Source organism: Mustelus asterias, chromosome 11 (assembly GCF_964213995.1).
Source record: "Mustelus asterias chromosome 11, sMusAst1.hap1.1, whole genome shotgun sequence".
Lineage (NCBI taxonomy): Eukaryota > Metazoa > Chordata > Chondrichthyes > Carcharhiniformes > Triakidae > Mustelus > Mustelus asterias.
The window spans coordinates 95,909,167-95,926,448 of record NC_135811.1 but is presented as its reverse complement, the minus strand read 5'-3'; the positions used below and the strand labels follow the sequence as shown (position 1 = coordinate 95,926,448).

General features: G+C 46.2%; 1 protein-coding gene across 1 annotated transcript in view; it reads right to left on the bottom strand.

Annotated features, from left to right (window-relative positions):
• The window catches only part of LOC144500701 (caveolae-associated protein 1-like), an 83,193-nt gene extending 70,329 nt beyond the window's left edge, over window positions 1–12,864 (bottom strand). The window contains exon 1 of the mRNA XM_078224034.1: window positions 11,998–12,864. Coding sequence (XP_078080160.1) covers window positions 11,998–12,564 — 567 coding nt within the window. The 5' untranslated portion in view covers window positions 12,565–12,864. The remainder of the gene's footprint in view (window positions 1–11,997) is intronic.
• Window positions 12,865–17,282: the final 4,418 nt, after the last annotated feature.

Here is a 17,282-nt window from a genome sequence, read left to right as displayed (position 1 = left end):
ACGGATATTAATATTTCCAGTGAAGGAAAAGCTTACTGTTATGGTTGTTGAATTCTCGTGTAATTTAGTTTCTCAAGTTAGAATTGAGAGTTTTGCTAAAAAAAAATGCATGGCAACTAAACTGAAGAACTTGGTAACTTATTAATAGTATCTGGATAATAACATAAAGCAGTTAATTGTTGCAGATACGCATGGACACGCTCTGAGAGCATCAGGTTCAGACAACTCCTGCACGAAGCAGGCTGAGGCAGAGAAGCCAACTCGTCTGAAATAAATCCAATATCAAGTAACATTATTTCATTATAAACTAACTATTGGCAGCAACATTACATTTGTATATAACGGTTGCGGGTGACAAAAGAATTCAACGCTGCGAGACAAAGAAAGTCTGTTTAGTTTGATATGAAGTTAAAAAGTGGGTGTATCAATCAATACATTCCTCCCGCAAGCACTGAGCAATCAAATGCACCATGGTTTTATTCAACTTGTAAATTAATTTACACTTGAAACCACAATAGCTTCATCAAATATGTGCACCAACATATATTTGAATAGAAAAAGAAAGTTAAAAGCGGGTGTCCACATTTGAGATCATGAAAGTTGTGGTAATAATCAGCCCGACACTGCCAAATCTATTACAAATTAACTCAAGTACATGGGGGAAACATTTGATTGCAAGTTCAATCCCTGCTGGCTTCCTGTGTGGGATGCAGTGGTAGGTATTTTCGGTATTGAAGGCATTTGGGAGGTGTGATTCAACTCTGGCAAGAGGGAGGTGTGTAGGCCATCTTTTATGCTCCACACCCAATATGATAGTGGATGAGGCATCCACTGTCGACCCTACCCAGCCCTCTTTCCAGTGACTCAAATGGGGAAAGAGGACAGGGTAGGGTGTACAGTGGATACCTCACCCACTATCGTCCAGTCTGCACCTCGGCCAAAGCTGAATTTCACTCCCTCAGGCTTGGTGATGTGCATTGGCTGTTACTTAGCACATTTCCCTCGCATCAGCGACTACACTTCAAAATTACTTCATCGACTGCAAAACTCTTGGAATGTTGTGAGTTTATGAAATTATGAATATGGTTGCTTTTCTTTTATTTTCCAGGAGGAACATCGAACCCTGGATTGCACAATTTGGCCACTGGATTCTCACAAATTTCTTTTATGATATTATAGAATTCCTACAGTATTAGCACTGCTGCCGCAAAGCGCCAGGGACCTGGGTTTGACTCCCGGCTTGGGCCACTGTCTGTGTGGAGTTTGCACGTTCTTCCCGTCTCTGCGTGGGTTTCCTCCGGGTGCTCTGGTTTCCTCCTACAGTCTGATTAGGTGCATTGACCTGAACAGGCGCCGGAGTGTGGCGACTAGGGGAATTTCACAGTAACTTCATTGGAGTGTTAATGGAAACCTTACTTGTGACTAATAAATAAACTTTAACTTTAAAAAAATCTTTAGGAGGTCAGTCGGTCCATTGAGTCTGCACCGACTCAGAAAATAAATGTATATTTCCAATAATATTTATAAAAATTATTCGGTACACTTTCCTGTGCCTTTTTAGTGTCAGGCATTGTTCAGCACTCTCTCTTTAGAGTGAAATAATCTTGTGGGCTCAAGTCCCACTCCAGATGGTCCAGGGATGTGGAAAGCTCTATATGAATACAAATGCCTTTCCTTTCTCTGTTTGATGCCTTCATTCGACTTTTAACTTTAAGACTCAAATTTTTCTCAACAAGCTGAGCTTGGATTTGATGTTCTTTCCCAAAGCTGCGATCCTGTTGGCTGAATATGAATTGTGCAGTGTGCCTAATTTCCAGGATGCACCACTTCCATTTAGCCTGTTGCACTGATGGAATAGAATCATAGAATCCCTACAGTACAGAAGGAGGCCATTTGGCCCATCGAGTCTGCACTGACAACAATCCCACCCAGACCCTATCCCCGTAACCCCACGTATTTACCCTACTAATCCCCCTGACACTAAGGAGCAATTTAGCATGGCCAATCAACCTAACCCACACACCTTTGGAGTGTGGGAGGAAACCGGAGCACCCGGAGGAAACCCACGCAGACACGAGGAGAATGTACAGACTCCACACAGACAGTCACCTGAGGCCAGAATCGAACCTGGGTCCCTGGCGCTGTGAGACAGCAGTGCTAACCACTATGCCACCGTGCCGCCCTATATTTTTCTTTAGCTTCTAACATTTTCTATACAACATATAGGCCCGACTTTCCGCTCCTGTTTTCGTCAGGCGGGTTTGGTGATGGGTGTGGAAAGACTTGCGAGTTGTCCAAATTCACGCCAATGTAAAAGCTTGATGCAACTATCCCCCTGACCCTCCCCATCAACCCCCCCCCCCCCCCCCCCCACCCCATCCCCCACCAGTGGGTTTCCCAACATTCAACATTAGGAAAATTATTTCCATACATTAGCATATAATTATTAGGCCTCGACACCTGGATTATCTTCCCCTGTAAGAAAGCCCATTCACATCGTGAGGACAGACCGGTCTGAAACCCAACTGGTCTCCCACTGGGTGCACCGACTGGGCAGACCTCCCAGAAGAGCTCAAGTGAGTGCATCACTCATGGGGGGGCATGCCCAGGCACTACCCAGGCACTGCCCACTGGCACTGACCCCGGCCTGGGAGTGCTTGTGGGGGTGGGGAGTTCTGTGTGAACTACTGTGCACTGGGGCAGCCTTCAAAAATGGCATGCTGATCTTTGCAAGCCCAAGTTGCTGGCAGGGTGGGTTCAATCAGCGCCCACTCGGCCAGCATGGCATCAAGTGACCCGCCCTTTGAGATTTCTGAGTCTAAGTCCCGTACGAAATGACGGAGGAAGCCACTATTGGCGCCAACGGCTTCAATGCTGCTTTTCCCACTCACTATCAGCTATCACCCACCTGTCCAACTATATATTTCATTCCATTTCTATCTCTCCTCAGTTCTGTAGCCAGATGGATTCGAAATGTTAACTCTGTTTCTCTCTCCACAGATGCTGCCAGACCAGCTGAGTTTATCCAGCATTTTCTGCTTTCATTCCAGTTAAGTGTAGTCCATTAATATTAGGAGTGATACCTCGTGTTGAGGAGATGCAAGTCGGGAAATTGTGAGCCTGGCATTGCCTCATTTTCTTTCCAATAATGTAAACCGTGGAAGCCCTGTGATCTCCAGACTAGTCCCACTCCGTAAGGAGCAGCCGATTGGAGAATCAGTCCTGTTGTTTTCAAGTTAGTATTGATTATTGAGCCATTTATGTGAATGTTGAGGGGTGCTTGTGGTGAGGCCGCACCTGGAGTATTGTGCACAGTTTTGGTCCCCTTATTTGAGGAAAGATGTAGTGGCATTGGAGGCAGTTCAGAGGAGGTTCACTAGATTGATTCCAGAGATGAGGGGTTTGTTGTATGAAGAGAGATTGAACAGTTTAGGCCGACACTCTCTGGAATTTAGAAGAATGAGGGAAGATCAAACTGAGATATACAAGCTGACAAAAGGTATGGATAAAGTAGACTTGGAGCGGATGCTTCCTCTGGTAGGGCATTCTAGGACGAGAGGTCATAGTTTTAGGATAAGGGGTAGCAAATTTAAAACAGAGTTGAGGAGAAACTACTTCTCCCAAAGGATTGTGAATCTGTGGAATTCGCTATCCGAAAATATGATGGATGCTGGGACAGTGAATAAATTTAAGGAGGATTTAGATGGATTTTTAATTGGTAATGGGTTGAAGGGTTATGAGGAGAATGGGGGTGAGGAGCATATTAGCCATGATGGAATGGCAGAGCAGACGCATTGGGCCGAATGGCCTAATTCTGCTCCTATATCTTATGAACTTATGAAGATTGGAGCATTTTCAATTTTATGCATTCAGTGTTAGCCTCAAGCACTCCCCCGTGCAGGTGAAAGTACAATTTGATCCAGACATCGATCTAATCTAGCCCAACAATGTGCCTCACCTAACTTTAGAAAAGCACCCTTCACCACATCAGTCTGACATTTTGCTATTTGCCGCAGCAGCTAATCCGTGGCCTCACTGAGTGTGATTACTAACTTGTAGCAGATTGCCAACAGTTCAGAGTGACAAGCTCAGAGAACTACTTGGATTGTGAAGACCAACTACGCACTAAATCACTAACTCTTGCATTTGACGGGCAGAAATCTTCATCCAATTAATCTGGGCAGGGTTTGAAACCAAGGTGAAGTATTGCATGTTGACCCAGTGCGTCGGCCATTCCCCGAATATTTTAAAACCTAGCACAGCTCTGGGTGTTGTTGGCTGGTGGGGCACGAGTCCTGACATGGGCTTTGATTTCTTTTGAATTGGTTATGGGAAGCTCGGAGCAGAACTGAAACACATCGCTGGTGGGAGAGAAACCAAAGGTTGGATCAAGAGCCTGTATCCCTCTCACGTTGCTTTCAACCCTCAGTTCAGAGTTACACAGGGGGCAATTCATTGTCAATCCATTGTTGGGAAATGAAACCAAGAAATCATAGAAACCCTACAGTGCAGAAAGAGGCCATTCGGCCCATCGAGTCTGCACCAACCACAATCCCACCCAGGCCCTACCCCCCACATCTTTACCCACTAATCCCTCTAACCTACGCATCTCAGGACTCTAAGGGGCAATTTTTAACCTGGCCAATCAACCTAACCCGCACATCTTTGGACTGTGGGAGGAAACCGGAGCACCCGGAGGAAACCCACGCAGACACGAGGAGAATGTGCAAACTCCACACAGACAGTGACCCGAGCCGGGAATCGAACCCGGGACCCTGGAGCTGTGAAGCAGCAGTGCTAACCACTGTGCTACCGTGCCGCCCATAGTTTTCTAGAAGGGATGCCCCTTTATCATAAGGATCAAAATATGCTGCAAACGCCACTTGAATGTTTTCTAAATTTCCTTTCGATGCAGAATTAGAATCAAAGAATCATAGAATCCCTACAATGCAGAAGGAGGCCATTCGGCCCATCGAGTTTGCACCGACCACAATCCCACCCAGGCCCTACCTCCGTAACCCCATATATTTACCCTGCTAATCCCCTGACACTCGTGTTAATTTATCATGGCCAATCAAACTAACCTGCACATCTTTGAAGTGTGGGAGGAAACCGGAGCATCCGGAGGAAACCCACGCAGACACAGGGAGAATGTGCAAACTCCACACAGACCGTCACCCGAGGCCGGAATTGAACCTGGGTCCCTGGTGCTGTGCGGCAGCAGTGCTAACCATTGTGCCACCATGCTGCCCATATCTAAAGATAATGAACGGAATTTTCCCATTCTGCCCGCCACGGGAATTGTATTGTGTGGATGGCAGACCATGCAAAGGTCTGTTGACCTCGGGCAGGATTTTCCAGTTTTGGGGCAAGCATGGCTGGAAAATCCCACCCAATGGTTGGGGGAATCCACAACAGGAGCTGTCTTTTGTGGGACTGGAAGATCATACGGGAAAGGCTGGAAAATGCCCGCCCAACACATGCAGATTTGTGCTATAGATAATTCTCCTCCACATCATGTTTTTGTTCAATAACGCACCCACTGACTAAGTCCGGGGAACTTAGGCACAGGTTTGCAAAGTTCACGGCTTGGCGACACTCCACTATTCCACTGGAAGTGGCTAGAGTTTACCAAATGATAACCACGTATTTTATCAGTGAAGATTCTCCACCTTGGTCTATCTGACCCTTCAGAGCCTGAGGTTTTCAAAGACACCCAAGGCCAAGTGGGAAGAATTCCTGTTCCAGTGACAGGTCTACATCTCCAGTCTCAATCATGGGTCAGTTGGGTTGGTCAATCATCTACAGAACCCCCAGTATGTGAATGTGTCTGAGTCAGATTATCAGCTCTGCCACAGACTGCAGGCTAGCTTCCAATCTCCCATCAGAGGATATCCCATTGATAGAACTATAGAATCCCTATAGTGCAGAAGGAGGCCATTTGGCCCATCGGGTCTGCACCAACTCTCTGAAAGAGCATCGCACCCGGGTTCTCCCTTCCTGTAACCCTATGCATATACCATGCCTAATCCACCTACCCAACATGTCGTTGGATACTAAGGGGCATTTTAGCATGGCCAATCAACCTAACCTACACATCTTTGGATTATGGGAGGAAGCCAAAGCACCAGAGGAAACCCACGCAGACAAGGAGAGAACAGGCAGACTCCACACAGACACGGGAAGAATGTGTAAACTCCACACAGATAGTCATCCAAGTCGAACCCGGGTGCCTTGTGCTGTGAGGCAGCAGTGCCCTTTAGTGCATAAATGTTTGAGCAAATACAGTGCTGCTCTGAGATTTGGATTAAGCTGGAGCACTGCACACTTGGTAAAGAAAACACACCCCGTGCAATTTAAAGCAGCGATAGGCAGCACGCTTCAGTAATTGGGAATTGTGTTGACAAAAACATTATAACATGGAGCAGGGGAGGCCATTCAACCCCATGAATCCACTCCATTATTCAATAAGATAATCTTCTACCTCAACTTCACATTTTCACATATCCTGTGGTCCTATCAGTGTCCAGCATTAGCTATATGAGTACTTAACGAGTTTTAACTTAGTCAACAAATGTAGAAAACCTCCTGTAAAAGTGACATGTTGTCTTTCTCTACCGCTAACTCGGGGTGGAATGTATAATACAATGAATAAGTTCAATTTAGGAATTGATCACTGAATGTCTTCAGTAAGCTGACCTTTAGGGGAGAATATTTTTGAAGGTGGGTGTCTGGCACAGGTCCTTGTTTTGATGGTTGGCTTCAGTCCCGGATGATAGTTCCACATCCAGCACATTCTTTTCTCACTAGTATTATATTAATCCCTTGTGTCTATTGTCACGCAGGGGAACTGAACATTTTCATATCCCAAGAAATCTGAAGATAGCCTCATAAATCAGAAGCAAAAATGAGTGAAAATAACTCTGACTGTCATTTTTCTCTGGAGCCAAGCATGTTTTCAGCTGTGCATACTAAAGGTTTTAAGGTATTGTAGATTAAAGTTTATTTATTAGTGTCACAAGTAGGCTTACATTAACACAGCAATGAAGTTACTGTGAAAATCTCCTAGTCGCCGCACTCAAGCGCCGGTTCGGGAAGACGAGTTTAGCACGGCCAACGCACCTAACCAGCACGTCTTTCAGACTGTGCGAGGAAACTGGAGCACCCAGAGGAAACCCACGCAGACACTTGGAGAACGTGCAGACTCTGCACAGACAGTGACCCAAGCCAGGAATTGAACCCGGGTCCCTGGCGCTGTGAGGCAGCAGTGCTAACCACTGTGCCACTGTACCGCCCCATCATTAACAGCCTCAAAACAATATAGAGCCATAAGTGAAATGGGGATCGGCTGTGCTCAAGTTTGGAGAAAAGAGTCCAACACATGTTTTCCATGGACTTCTGACAAAGTTCCAATATTTCCTTTGAACTGTTTCATCTCTGAAGAAACTTGAAAGGTGTCAGGTCAAAAGCAAGAATGATCAACGTTGATTTTATTAGAAGAGTATTATTGACCATTTTATTTTCTCAACTGCGTTCTTATACGATTATGCGGTTATTCATGTTTTCTTTCTCACATTTCTAAGTGGTTTGAGCATATACCAAGCAAAGCATGTACAGTTTGCTTACTGGCTTTGCCAGAATAAGCTGAAAGGAAAGTTGCTTTGCTCTCTGACAGTGCAAGACTTCATAAGGCCTGAAAAAAGTTTGAAGACAGCTTGTAGAATTAAGTGGGAGACGATGGAACAGTGATAATATCGCTGTACTGGTAATCCAGAGGCTCAGGCAGAATTCTCTGCGTGCATGGGTTCAAATCCCAACATGGCAGTTGGTGGAATTTGAATTATAATAAATCTGGAACATAATGTGACCATAGCGAGATTTTCCCCGTACCCTCGTGGCATGTTTCATGGTGGCGGAGGCTTTACCGCCATTGCCCAGCAGAGGGAGCTTCTGATCCCGCCTCTGTCAATGGGGTTTCCCCTTCTATGCAACCCCCTCCTCCGGTCGCTGGGAATCCCACAGTAGGGGTTTGCCGTCGGCAGGACAGGAAGATCCCGCCGGCGAGAACGGCCAGTAAATTCCGGCCCACGTAACTATCATTGACTGTTGCAAAAACTCATCTGGTTCACTACTGCCCATAAGGCCATCCTTGTCTGATCTGGCCTACATGTGATTCCAAACCAAAGCAATGTACTTGACTCTTAATTGCCCCGCTCCCCCCCCCTACCCCCCCCCCCCCCCCCCCCCGTCTCCCTTCACCCCCCGAAATGGCCTCAGTTAATGGGCAACTATGCCTTTTTTAAAAAGTTAATTTTACAGAACATGGGTGCCGCTGGCTTTGACCAACATTTATTGCCCATCCCTAATCGCCCTTGAGAGGACATTTAAGAGTTAATCACATTGCTGTCAGTCTGGAGTTACATGACTAGGTAAGGACAGCAGATTTCCTTCCCTTAAAGGGGCATTAATGAACCAGATGGCTTTTTTTTTGACAATCAACTCATGGTCACCGTTGGACTGTTAATTCCAGATTCAAATTCCACCACCTGCCATGGTGGGATTTGAACCTGGGTCCCCAGAGCATTACCCTGGTTCTCTGGATTGCTAGTGCAGCAATAATACCATGACACCACCGCCAGCATCCCATTAAAGAGTGATTACAACTCAGAAACAGGCCATTTGGACGAGCAGACCAATTATGCTGTTTATCTTCCTCCCACATAACTTAATCTCACCCTTTTAACATATCCGTCCATCCCTTTCTCCCCATGTAGCTTCTCCTCTCCATGTGTACTAATTGTCTCAACCACCTCATGTAGTTGCAAATTCAACATTCTCACCATTCCCTGAGGTTCCTCCCAAATATCTTACTGGATTTATTAATGATTATCTTATGCCTGTGGATCACAATTTCTGACTCTGCTAAAGGTGGAAACATCTATCATTAAATTACAAAACCGCAAAATTATTGTGTTCTAGGTTACTCTAATTTCTGTACGCAAGAGGATCCTAAATTGGATAGAGGATAACTACTGGTCAGAACATGCCGAGATCAATTAAAAGGTATTTTCAGTTACTGGTAGATTTCCTCATAGAATCCCTAAGTGCAGAAGGAGGGCATTCGGCCCATTGAGTCTGCACCGACCACAATCCCACCCTATCCCCGTAACCCCACATATTAACCCTACTAATCCCCTAACACCGGGTCACTTTAGCATGGGGCCAATCAACCTAACCCGCACATTTTTGGATTGTGGGAGGAAACCGGAGCACCTGGAGGAAACCCAGTCAGATACGGGGAGAATGTGCAAACTCCACACGGACAGTGACCCGAAGCCAGAGTTGAACCCGAGTCCCTGGTGCTCTGAGGCAGCAGTTGCTAACCACGGTGCCACCGTGCCGTCTGTTGATTGACAGATGCCGATGCATTGCTGGTTCCTCCTCACGATAAATAACTGTTTTTCTACTTTTCAATATAATCTGGCACAGAAATTTGGAGAAGGTGTGAGATGTGAAAGATGATAGCTGGGCGGGATTTTCCAGCCACCCTCGCCCCAAAACTGGAAAATCCTGCCCGAGGTCAACGGACCTTTGCAATGGTCCACCCCCCTCCCCCCAACCCCCTCCCCCCAGCCCACTGCAATTCCCATGGCGAGCAGGACAGGAAAATTCCCCCCGTTGCATCTCAAATCATCTTTATAGATCAATGATATGGCTGTAATCATATCTTCAAAGTTAAGGCACAGACAGAGGCCATTCAGCTCATTGTCAGCTGACGCTGATTTTTATAATCCCATTCCTCTGTCTTTCTGTATATATTTATATACTCTTACTTTTTAAACACCCATCCAATTGCCTTTTAATAATATGTTAAAAGCCATCTGGAAAAAAAAAACCTCTGTGAAAATGGGTCTTCTAATTTCCCCCTCTTTGTCCCCATGGTAATTTGAATTCAATCCCCATGTTACCAATTCATCAATCAGTGAAGACAATCTATCGTTACATTAAGATTTTATTCGTTGCGTTTCATTTTCATTACAGCAGTGGCTAAACTTCAGAAAAATACTTCATTGGTTGCAAAGTGCTTTGAGATGGCGGTGGTCATGCAAGGTGGTATATAAATGCACACCTTTCTTTCACTTGTGTCCTATCATAGTCTTTAGTCACTTTGAAAACCAGAAGCCTTAACCTTCTGAAAAGCAGCCTGGGTTTTTCAAGCCTGTCTTTATGTCTAAAACCTTTTGCTTGTGACATTGCTGCAGTGAATCTTCGCTGCATCCTTTCCACAACTTGATCACCTCCCCGACAGTGGGAATCGCATACAATCCCCCAACTCTGACCTAATTAATGCCCGCACAAATGTAACAATTCTTTCCTTTCATACTCAATGCCCCCCCCCCGCCGTGAACAAAACCAAGAATCCCACTTGCCTTTTTAATGACATTTATTTCCATTCATTTTAATTTTAAATCCGCAGCTGCCACAAGTGTTAGAAGTGGATTTCCATTTGCTAAAACTGCCCCTCGAATGGGAGCTCTGGGTGTTCTGAGAACCAAATCTGAACATCCATTGACTTTCGTTGTTGCTGAATTCCCCGTTATTTTTGTCCTTTATATTGGGCCCTACCCAGGCCATGCAGTGTCGTCCAGTGGAGGGAGGGGGGTGGGGGTTGGATTGCAACATACTGTCAGGCATCCACCATAGACTTTTATGTGGCATGCGAGAAGTTGGAAATGGTACAGACAAACATTCACCCCAGGAGCAAAAACTTGCTGGAGAAACTGTGAAATTTTATTTTTCAATAATTCACTTGTATCAGCTATGCTTTCCAGTCTGCATAGATTTATTGGAAGAATATCATAAGAATACCTGCAGCTAATAGTCTTCTTAATGCAGTGCCACACACACAGACACCAACACATACACCGACACATATACACATACACATACACACACACTCACACTAACATACACAGCCACACGCGCCCATACACGCAAACACAAACATGCACACAGACACGCACACAATCACAGTGCAATAAAGTTGCTGTGACATCTTGAAGGAGATTCCCTTCGAGCACTGTTAGTGACAGTGCAATGGGATCATTTTCTGACTTTGGCTGTGTTTTGTAACATTTTTACTGTTCCACTCAAATTATCTGTGAATGGAGATCTGTGTTGGCAATAATATTTCTGCTACATAGCAACCAGACAATATCATCCAGCTAATAATCTGCTCACTGCTTAGTGCGCTCAGACTGCCTTGATCTGAATTGTCTGATGCACACGATTAAGATTTGTTGTTTTCTTTTGTACCAGGGGATCGGAGTCACATTGTTCGCCCCGCACCAAAGGTTCACTGTGAAATAGCTCGAGTAAGTGTCATTTCACACAGTCCGTTGATTAAGCTCCCTACACATACAGTTAGATCTCACCACAGCAAACAAGCAACCCCACCCCAACTCCTGGGTGAAGTTTTATCACCATCACTTTTGATAAATGTCAGGAAGTTATGTGTCAGATAAAGCGAATCTGGTTCCTGCACCAGGTGGGTTAATTTTTCCCTAAAGTCATTTCAGCATGTATAGAACCAGAGAGATATGGTATAAGTTCCCTAAATCATTTCAGAATGTATAGAAAATGATATTGGTATCAAACTGAGCTCTGTCTGATCACACACACAGTACAGACACACAGATACACACACACATACACAGTACACACACATACGCAGTACACACACACGGACACACACAGTACAGACACACAGATACAGACACACACACACAATACACACACACAGATACACACACAGACACACACAAACATAATACACACACGCACACAACACATGCACAGAGACACACAATATACACACAAATACACAGACAGACATAAGCACACACACAATACACAGAGACACACTTGCACGTACACACGCACACACATACATACGCACACACACACACTAATTATTAACTTCAGTGAAAGGCTTACCTGGTAAATCATGACTTTGAAGTTATTCCGTTTCAATAGTGTGGCCTCATTTGTCTCGAGTTTCTTGATCTGTGCGCCTTGCTTCTCCATGTTGTGTTTGATGGTCTTCACGTTGACGTTGACTTTCCGAATCTTCTCCAGCATCTTGTCAACGCTGTTGCTGGTGTTCGCTTGCGACTTGGTCAGCTTGCTGAGCTCATTCTGGATGTTGAAGACGGCATTTTCCATCTCCAGGTGCCGCTGCTCCAGCTGCTGCTGGCTGGTTTGGATCTTGTCAACCATCCCCATCACCTTGTCCAAGAGGGTGAGCACCAGCACCCCATTGAACTGGGCCTCCGGCTTCGGGGTTTCATCCTGCTCCTGTGGCTCAGCCACCTCGGGACTCTCCTGCTCTTCAGTCTGCATGGAGTCTGCCATGGTTAGAAATGTCAAACTGGGATTAAAAATACCAACTGAACTCAGGCTCACTGTGCTGGGATCTAAGCCAGTGAGTGGAGAGAGAGAGAGAGAGAGAGGGGAACGTATGTGTGTGCTCTCACTCCAGTCACACAGCTGCTCAAGAAGCATCCAAAAAAGTTTGCAAGCTTAAAAGGACATGGGCTAACTCCACCTAGCTGTGTAGAACAAGATTGCTAAAGTACATATCAGCCCCCTCCCTAAATTATTAGAATAGTTGGGAAGGAGTTGAAGACTTTCAATGCAAGCACAGGCACATCTAATGAGGAATGCACATTGCCAACATAAAATATCCCAGATCTTAGACAGGAATGTACACAGAGCGGGGCTCTGCACTTTGTATTTGAGATATTTTGGAATTCCTGATAAATAAATCCAGCTATGAAACAGATTGCTGCACAAACTAGCCACGCATACGCACACACACACAAAGAGATGACTGAATTTCCATTGTCGAAAATTTACTTGGCTAAGCGGTTTGTGTTTGTAAAGAAAGCTGGATTTTAGTACAGAGTCCAAGCCACTGTTTAATCTGACCACCGTTAAAATCCTATCCATACTTTATAGCAACCTTGAACCAATTTCCCTCAGAATGGGCATAACCCTCTATTTAGCTTCCCGCACAGTTCTTTGTGTTTCCCTGCAGTTGCTAAAACTTCACATCTGGGTAACATTCTACAAATGGAGCAGATGTGTATTAGCTGGAAACACTTTCCCAAGATTATTTTTGATTGAAGTCAGACAACAGAAATAAGATCATACAAACTGGGGCGAGGAACTCATGTAAGACTTTATGAGAAGACACTTTGGACAGTAAAGGATTTGGACAGAATAATGGATAAGGAGTAAGGAACAACAAGATTTATCTATTACTGTCACAAGTAGGCTTACATTAACGCTGATGCAATGAAGTTACTGTGAAAATCCCCTAGTCGCCACACTCTGGCGCCTGTTTGGGTACACTGAGGGAGAATTTGGCATGGCCAATGCACCTAACCAGCACGTCTTTTGGACTGTGGGAAGAAACCGGGGCACCCGGAGGAAACCCACACAGACACGGTGAGAACGTGCAGACTGCACAGACAGTGACCCAAGCCGGGAATCGAACCCGGCTCCCTGGCGCTGTGAGGCAGCAGCTTTAACCACTGTGTCATCATGCCTCCACAAGAAGAATGTTTTCTCCCTATAGTGTTTAGTTTGCTACAATGATCACAAGATTGCCCCTTTTTTCTAGCACAACTCAAGAGCCTCGCAATTAAGCTTATTTATATTTTCCCCCTAATTTTCTCCTCTTTTTCTCCTCAACGTTTTTGGGATTCACTCTTGGCTGATCGACGGCTCAACCTTTCCTTGGCTAGTTGCCGTTTTGGAGTGATATCAGGGAGCGTTTTTATGCTATTTAATCATGAATATCAAGCCCGTTCCTGTCCTCATTGGGAGGTGGATGGTGGGGATGAGGAGGCAGAGGTTGATGGGGAGATGGTGGCGGGCGTGCAAGAAGGGGGAATATCCCAAATTGATCTTCCACTCCAAGTTAAGTTATTTGATAAAATTTTGGGGTCAGTTTTTACTGGAGCCAGTCTAGCTGGGGATTGGGCACTTGCAGTGCCTCCGTGTGAGCAGAGGAATTCAGAGCAGGAGTAGGCCACCCGGCCCCTCGAGCCTGCTACCGCATTTGATAAGATCATGGCTGCTCCGAATGTGCCGTCAACTCTACTTTTCTGCCTGTCTCCTTATATCGTCTGATTCCCTTGTCAACCAAGAAACAAACTCTGCCATTAAAATATTCAATGATCCGGCCTCCACTGGGAAGCGAATTCCACAGACCAACAACTCTCCGAAAGGAACCCTCGTGTGTTTATACTCTGTCCCCGAGTCCATCCTGTCAATTCTCCTCAGGTTCTTATATGTTTCAGAATGAGCAGGACCTAGCGAGGGCCTGATTCTGGTTGTCCAGTTCGTTAACATGGCCAAGCCAGACTCCCACCACAGTCCAGACGTTTGGCCTTCCATTGGGAAATGGGGATGGAAAACACAGCCCAGTTGAAGGTCTGAGAGGCCAGGAGCTGCCATTTTGGCTGCTGGAGAACAAATAGGGCGCGATCTTACGAGCTCGCCAAGCCGGTCGATCAACGTGGCGAGCCGGGAAGATAGCACGGGAGGGTAGAAAACCGATTCGTGCCCCGAAAGGGTGCAAGGCCTATTTACATAAAAATAATGTAAGTTAAAAGGACTTTCCTGCTCCTGCATGGCTGCTTCCCCCCCTTGCCAGCAAGATGTTGGTGAGGCCGCAACTGGAGTATTGTGTTCAGTTTTGGTCGCCTTGCTTTAGGAAGGACGTTAGTAAACTGGAGAGAGTGCAAAAGAGATTTACAAGGGTGTTGTCAGGACTCAAGTGACTGAGTTATAGGGAGAGATTGGACAGGCGAGGACTTTTTTCTGTGGAGCGTAGGAGACTGAGGGGTGATCTTACAGAAGTGAATAAGATCATGAGAGGCATGGATAGGGTGAATGCACTCAGTCTTTTTCCCAGGGTTGGGGAATTGGGAACTAGAGGGCATAGGTTTCAGTTAAGAGGGGAAAGAATTAATGGGAACCTGAGGAGCAACGTTTTTACACAGAGGGTGGTACGTATGTGAAATGAGCTGCTGGAGGAAGTGGTTGAGGCAGGGACATTGACAACATTGAAAAGGCATTTGGACAGATACATGGATAGGAAAGGTTTAGAGGGATATGGGCCAAATGCAGGCAAATGGGGTTAGCTTAGATGGGCATTTTGGTCGGCATGGACCAGTTTGGGCCGAAGGGCCTTTCTCTGTGTCTTAGATTCTATGATTCTGTACGTCACAGCGGCGAGAATCACTACTGCTCTGCAGTACTGGGGGCCAGGCGCCATGGCCATTCCAGAGGGATTAGTGGCCATTGAAGCCCCTGGGTGGTCAGGGGCATGGCTGGTCAGTGCCCACCTGGCATGCTGGCAGTGCCCACTTGGCACTTTGGCAGTGCCGGGTTGGCATCTGGGCAATATAAGCATGTCGGGGCAGTGCCAAGGGGGTAGGGCCTGAATGCCTAAGTGGGGATGGGGATTGAGTGGGATTAAGTGGGAGTGGGGGTATGATGGGGGGGGGAAGGGGTGTTCATGATGATGGGAGGGTTTATGTGGGGGGAGCGCTGCAAGTGGGATGGTCGTGCAAAGGTGTGTCTTGGAGGGGGTCGTGATGTGGTTGCATGTTGACGGTCTGCCAAGGGACTTATCAGGAGGGCCCTGATGCCAGCGATGCGTGTTGGTGTGGGGGGGGGGGGGGGGGGGGGGGTGGCTGCAGTGACAATGTCAGAGATGATAGGGGTGGGGAGGAATTCTCCCGATTCAGCAGGAGGTCAGGATGCCCTGCGCAATGGCGCTTGAATGCTTTGAAGTCGGCTTGAAGCCAATTGCGGGGGCTGAGCTCGCCCAAAAGACTGGCATGGAGGAGTCCCATTTTCACACTGTTACGATACATAAGGGGGAATTTTCCTGTCCACCGCTCAGGGAATTATAGTGTGCAGGGAGGCGGACCATGCAAAGGTCCATTGACCTCAGGCGGGATTTTCCGGTTTTGGGGTGAGCGTGGCTGGAAAATCCCACCCTTAGAATATTTTCTGAAGATTCCATCCATAATGTTCAGAGTGTTGAGATAACTTAATTTGTCAGCTTTCTTTTAATTGCTGCCCCACTGCTTAGATCCTTTGGCGTGAGAGGGCTCAAGACCCACGGTCCACCACCAGCGTATTGAGCTGAACATGAACATAGCCACTAAATAGGTGTGAGGAGAGGAAATCGAGGTGAAGTCCTGGAAATGGATCCTTGCTGCCATATCGAAGCTGGGCCTGTCTCTAACGCAGGGATGAGTCCTGAGCTGGAGCCCAGAAATCCCAGAACAACATAAAGAGCTAAACAACTGAGACCTGAGAAGAGGATTAGTGACAGTTATTCAGTCACTGTAGGTTTACTGACTGATAATCACACATTGATCACTGATAAAATACTGTAAATATCTATTGTCACCTCACATTATGTTAGGTCTGTTAGCTTTGTGTGTGTTTTTTAACAACGGTGATTGTCAGGATGGAGAATCACAGTGGTTAGCACTGCTGCCTCATGGCGCCAGGGACCCGGGTTCAATTCCGGCCTCGGGTCACTGTCTGCGTGGAATTTGCACATTCTCCCTGTGTCCGCGTGGGTTTCCTCCTCCGGGTGCTCCAGTTTCCTCCCACATTCCAAAGATGTGCAAGTTAGGTTGATTGGCCATGGTAAATTGACCCTAGTATCAGGGGATTCGCAGAGTAAATATGTGGGGTTACGGGAATAGGGCCTGGGTGGGATTATGGTTGGTGTAGACTTGATGGGCCAAATGGCCACTTTCTGCTCTGTAGGGATTCTATGATTCATGATTCTCGGGGAGGTGATTGCCTCGTGGTATTATCGCCAGACTATTAATCCAGAAACTCAGCTAATGTTCTGGGGACCCGGGTTCGAATCCCGCCACGACAGATGGTGGAATTTGAATTCAATAAAAAGAAAATCTGGAATTAAGAATCTACTGATGACCATGAAACCATTGTCGATTGTCAGCTGGTTCACTCATGTCCTTTAGGGAAGGAAATCTGCTGTCCTCACCTGGCCTGGCCTACATATGACTTCAGAACCACAGCAATGTGGTTGACTCTCAAATGCCCTTGGACAACTAGGGATGGGCAATAAATGCCAGTCAGCCAGCGATGCCCATGTCCCATGAATGCATTTTAAAAATTCTCACCCATAAACTCAGCCCTGTCAATCATGTTATTTA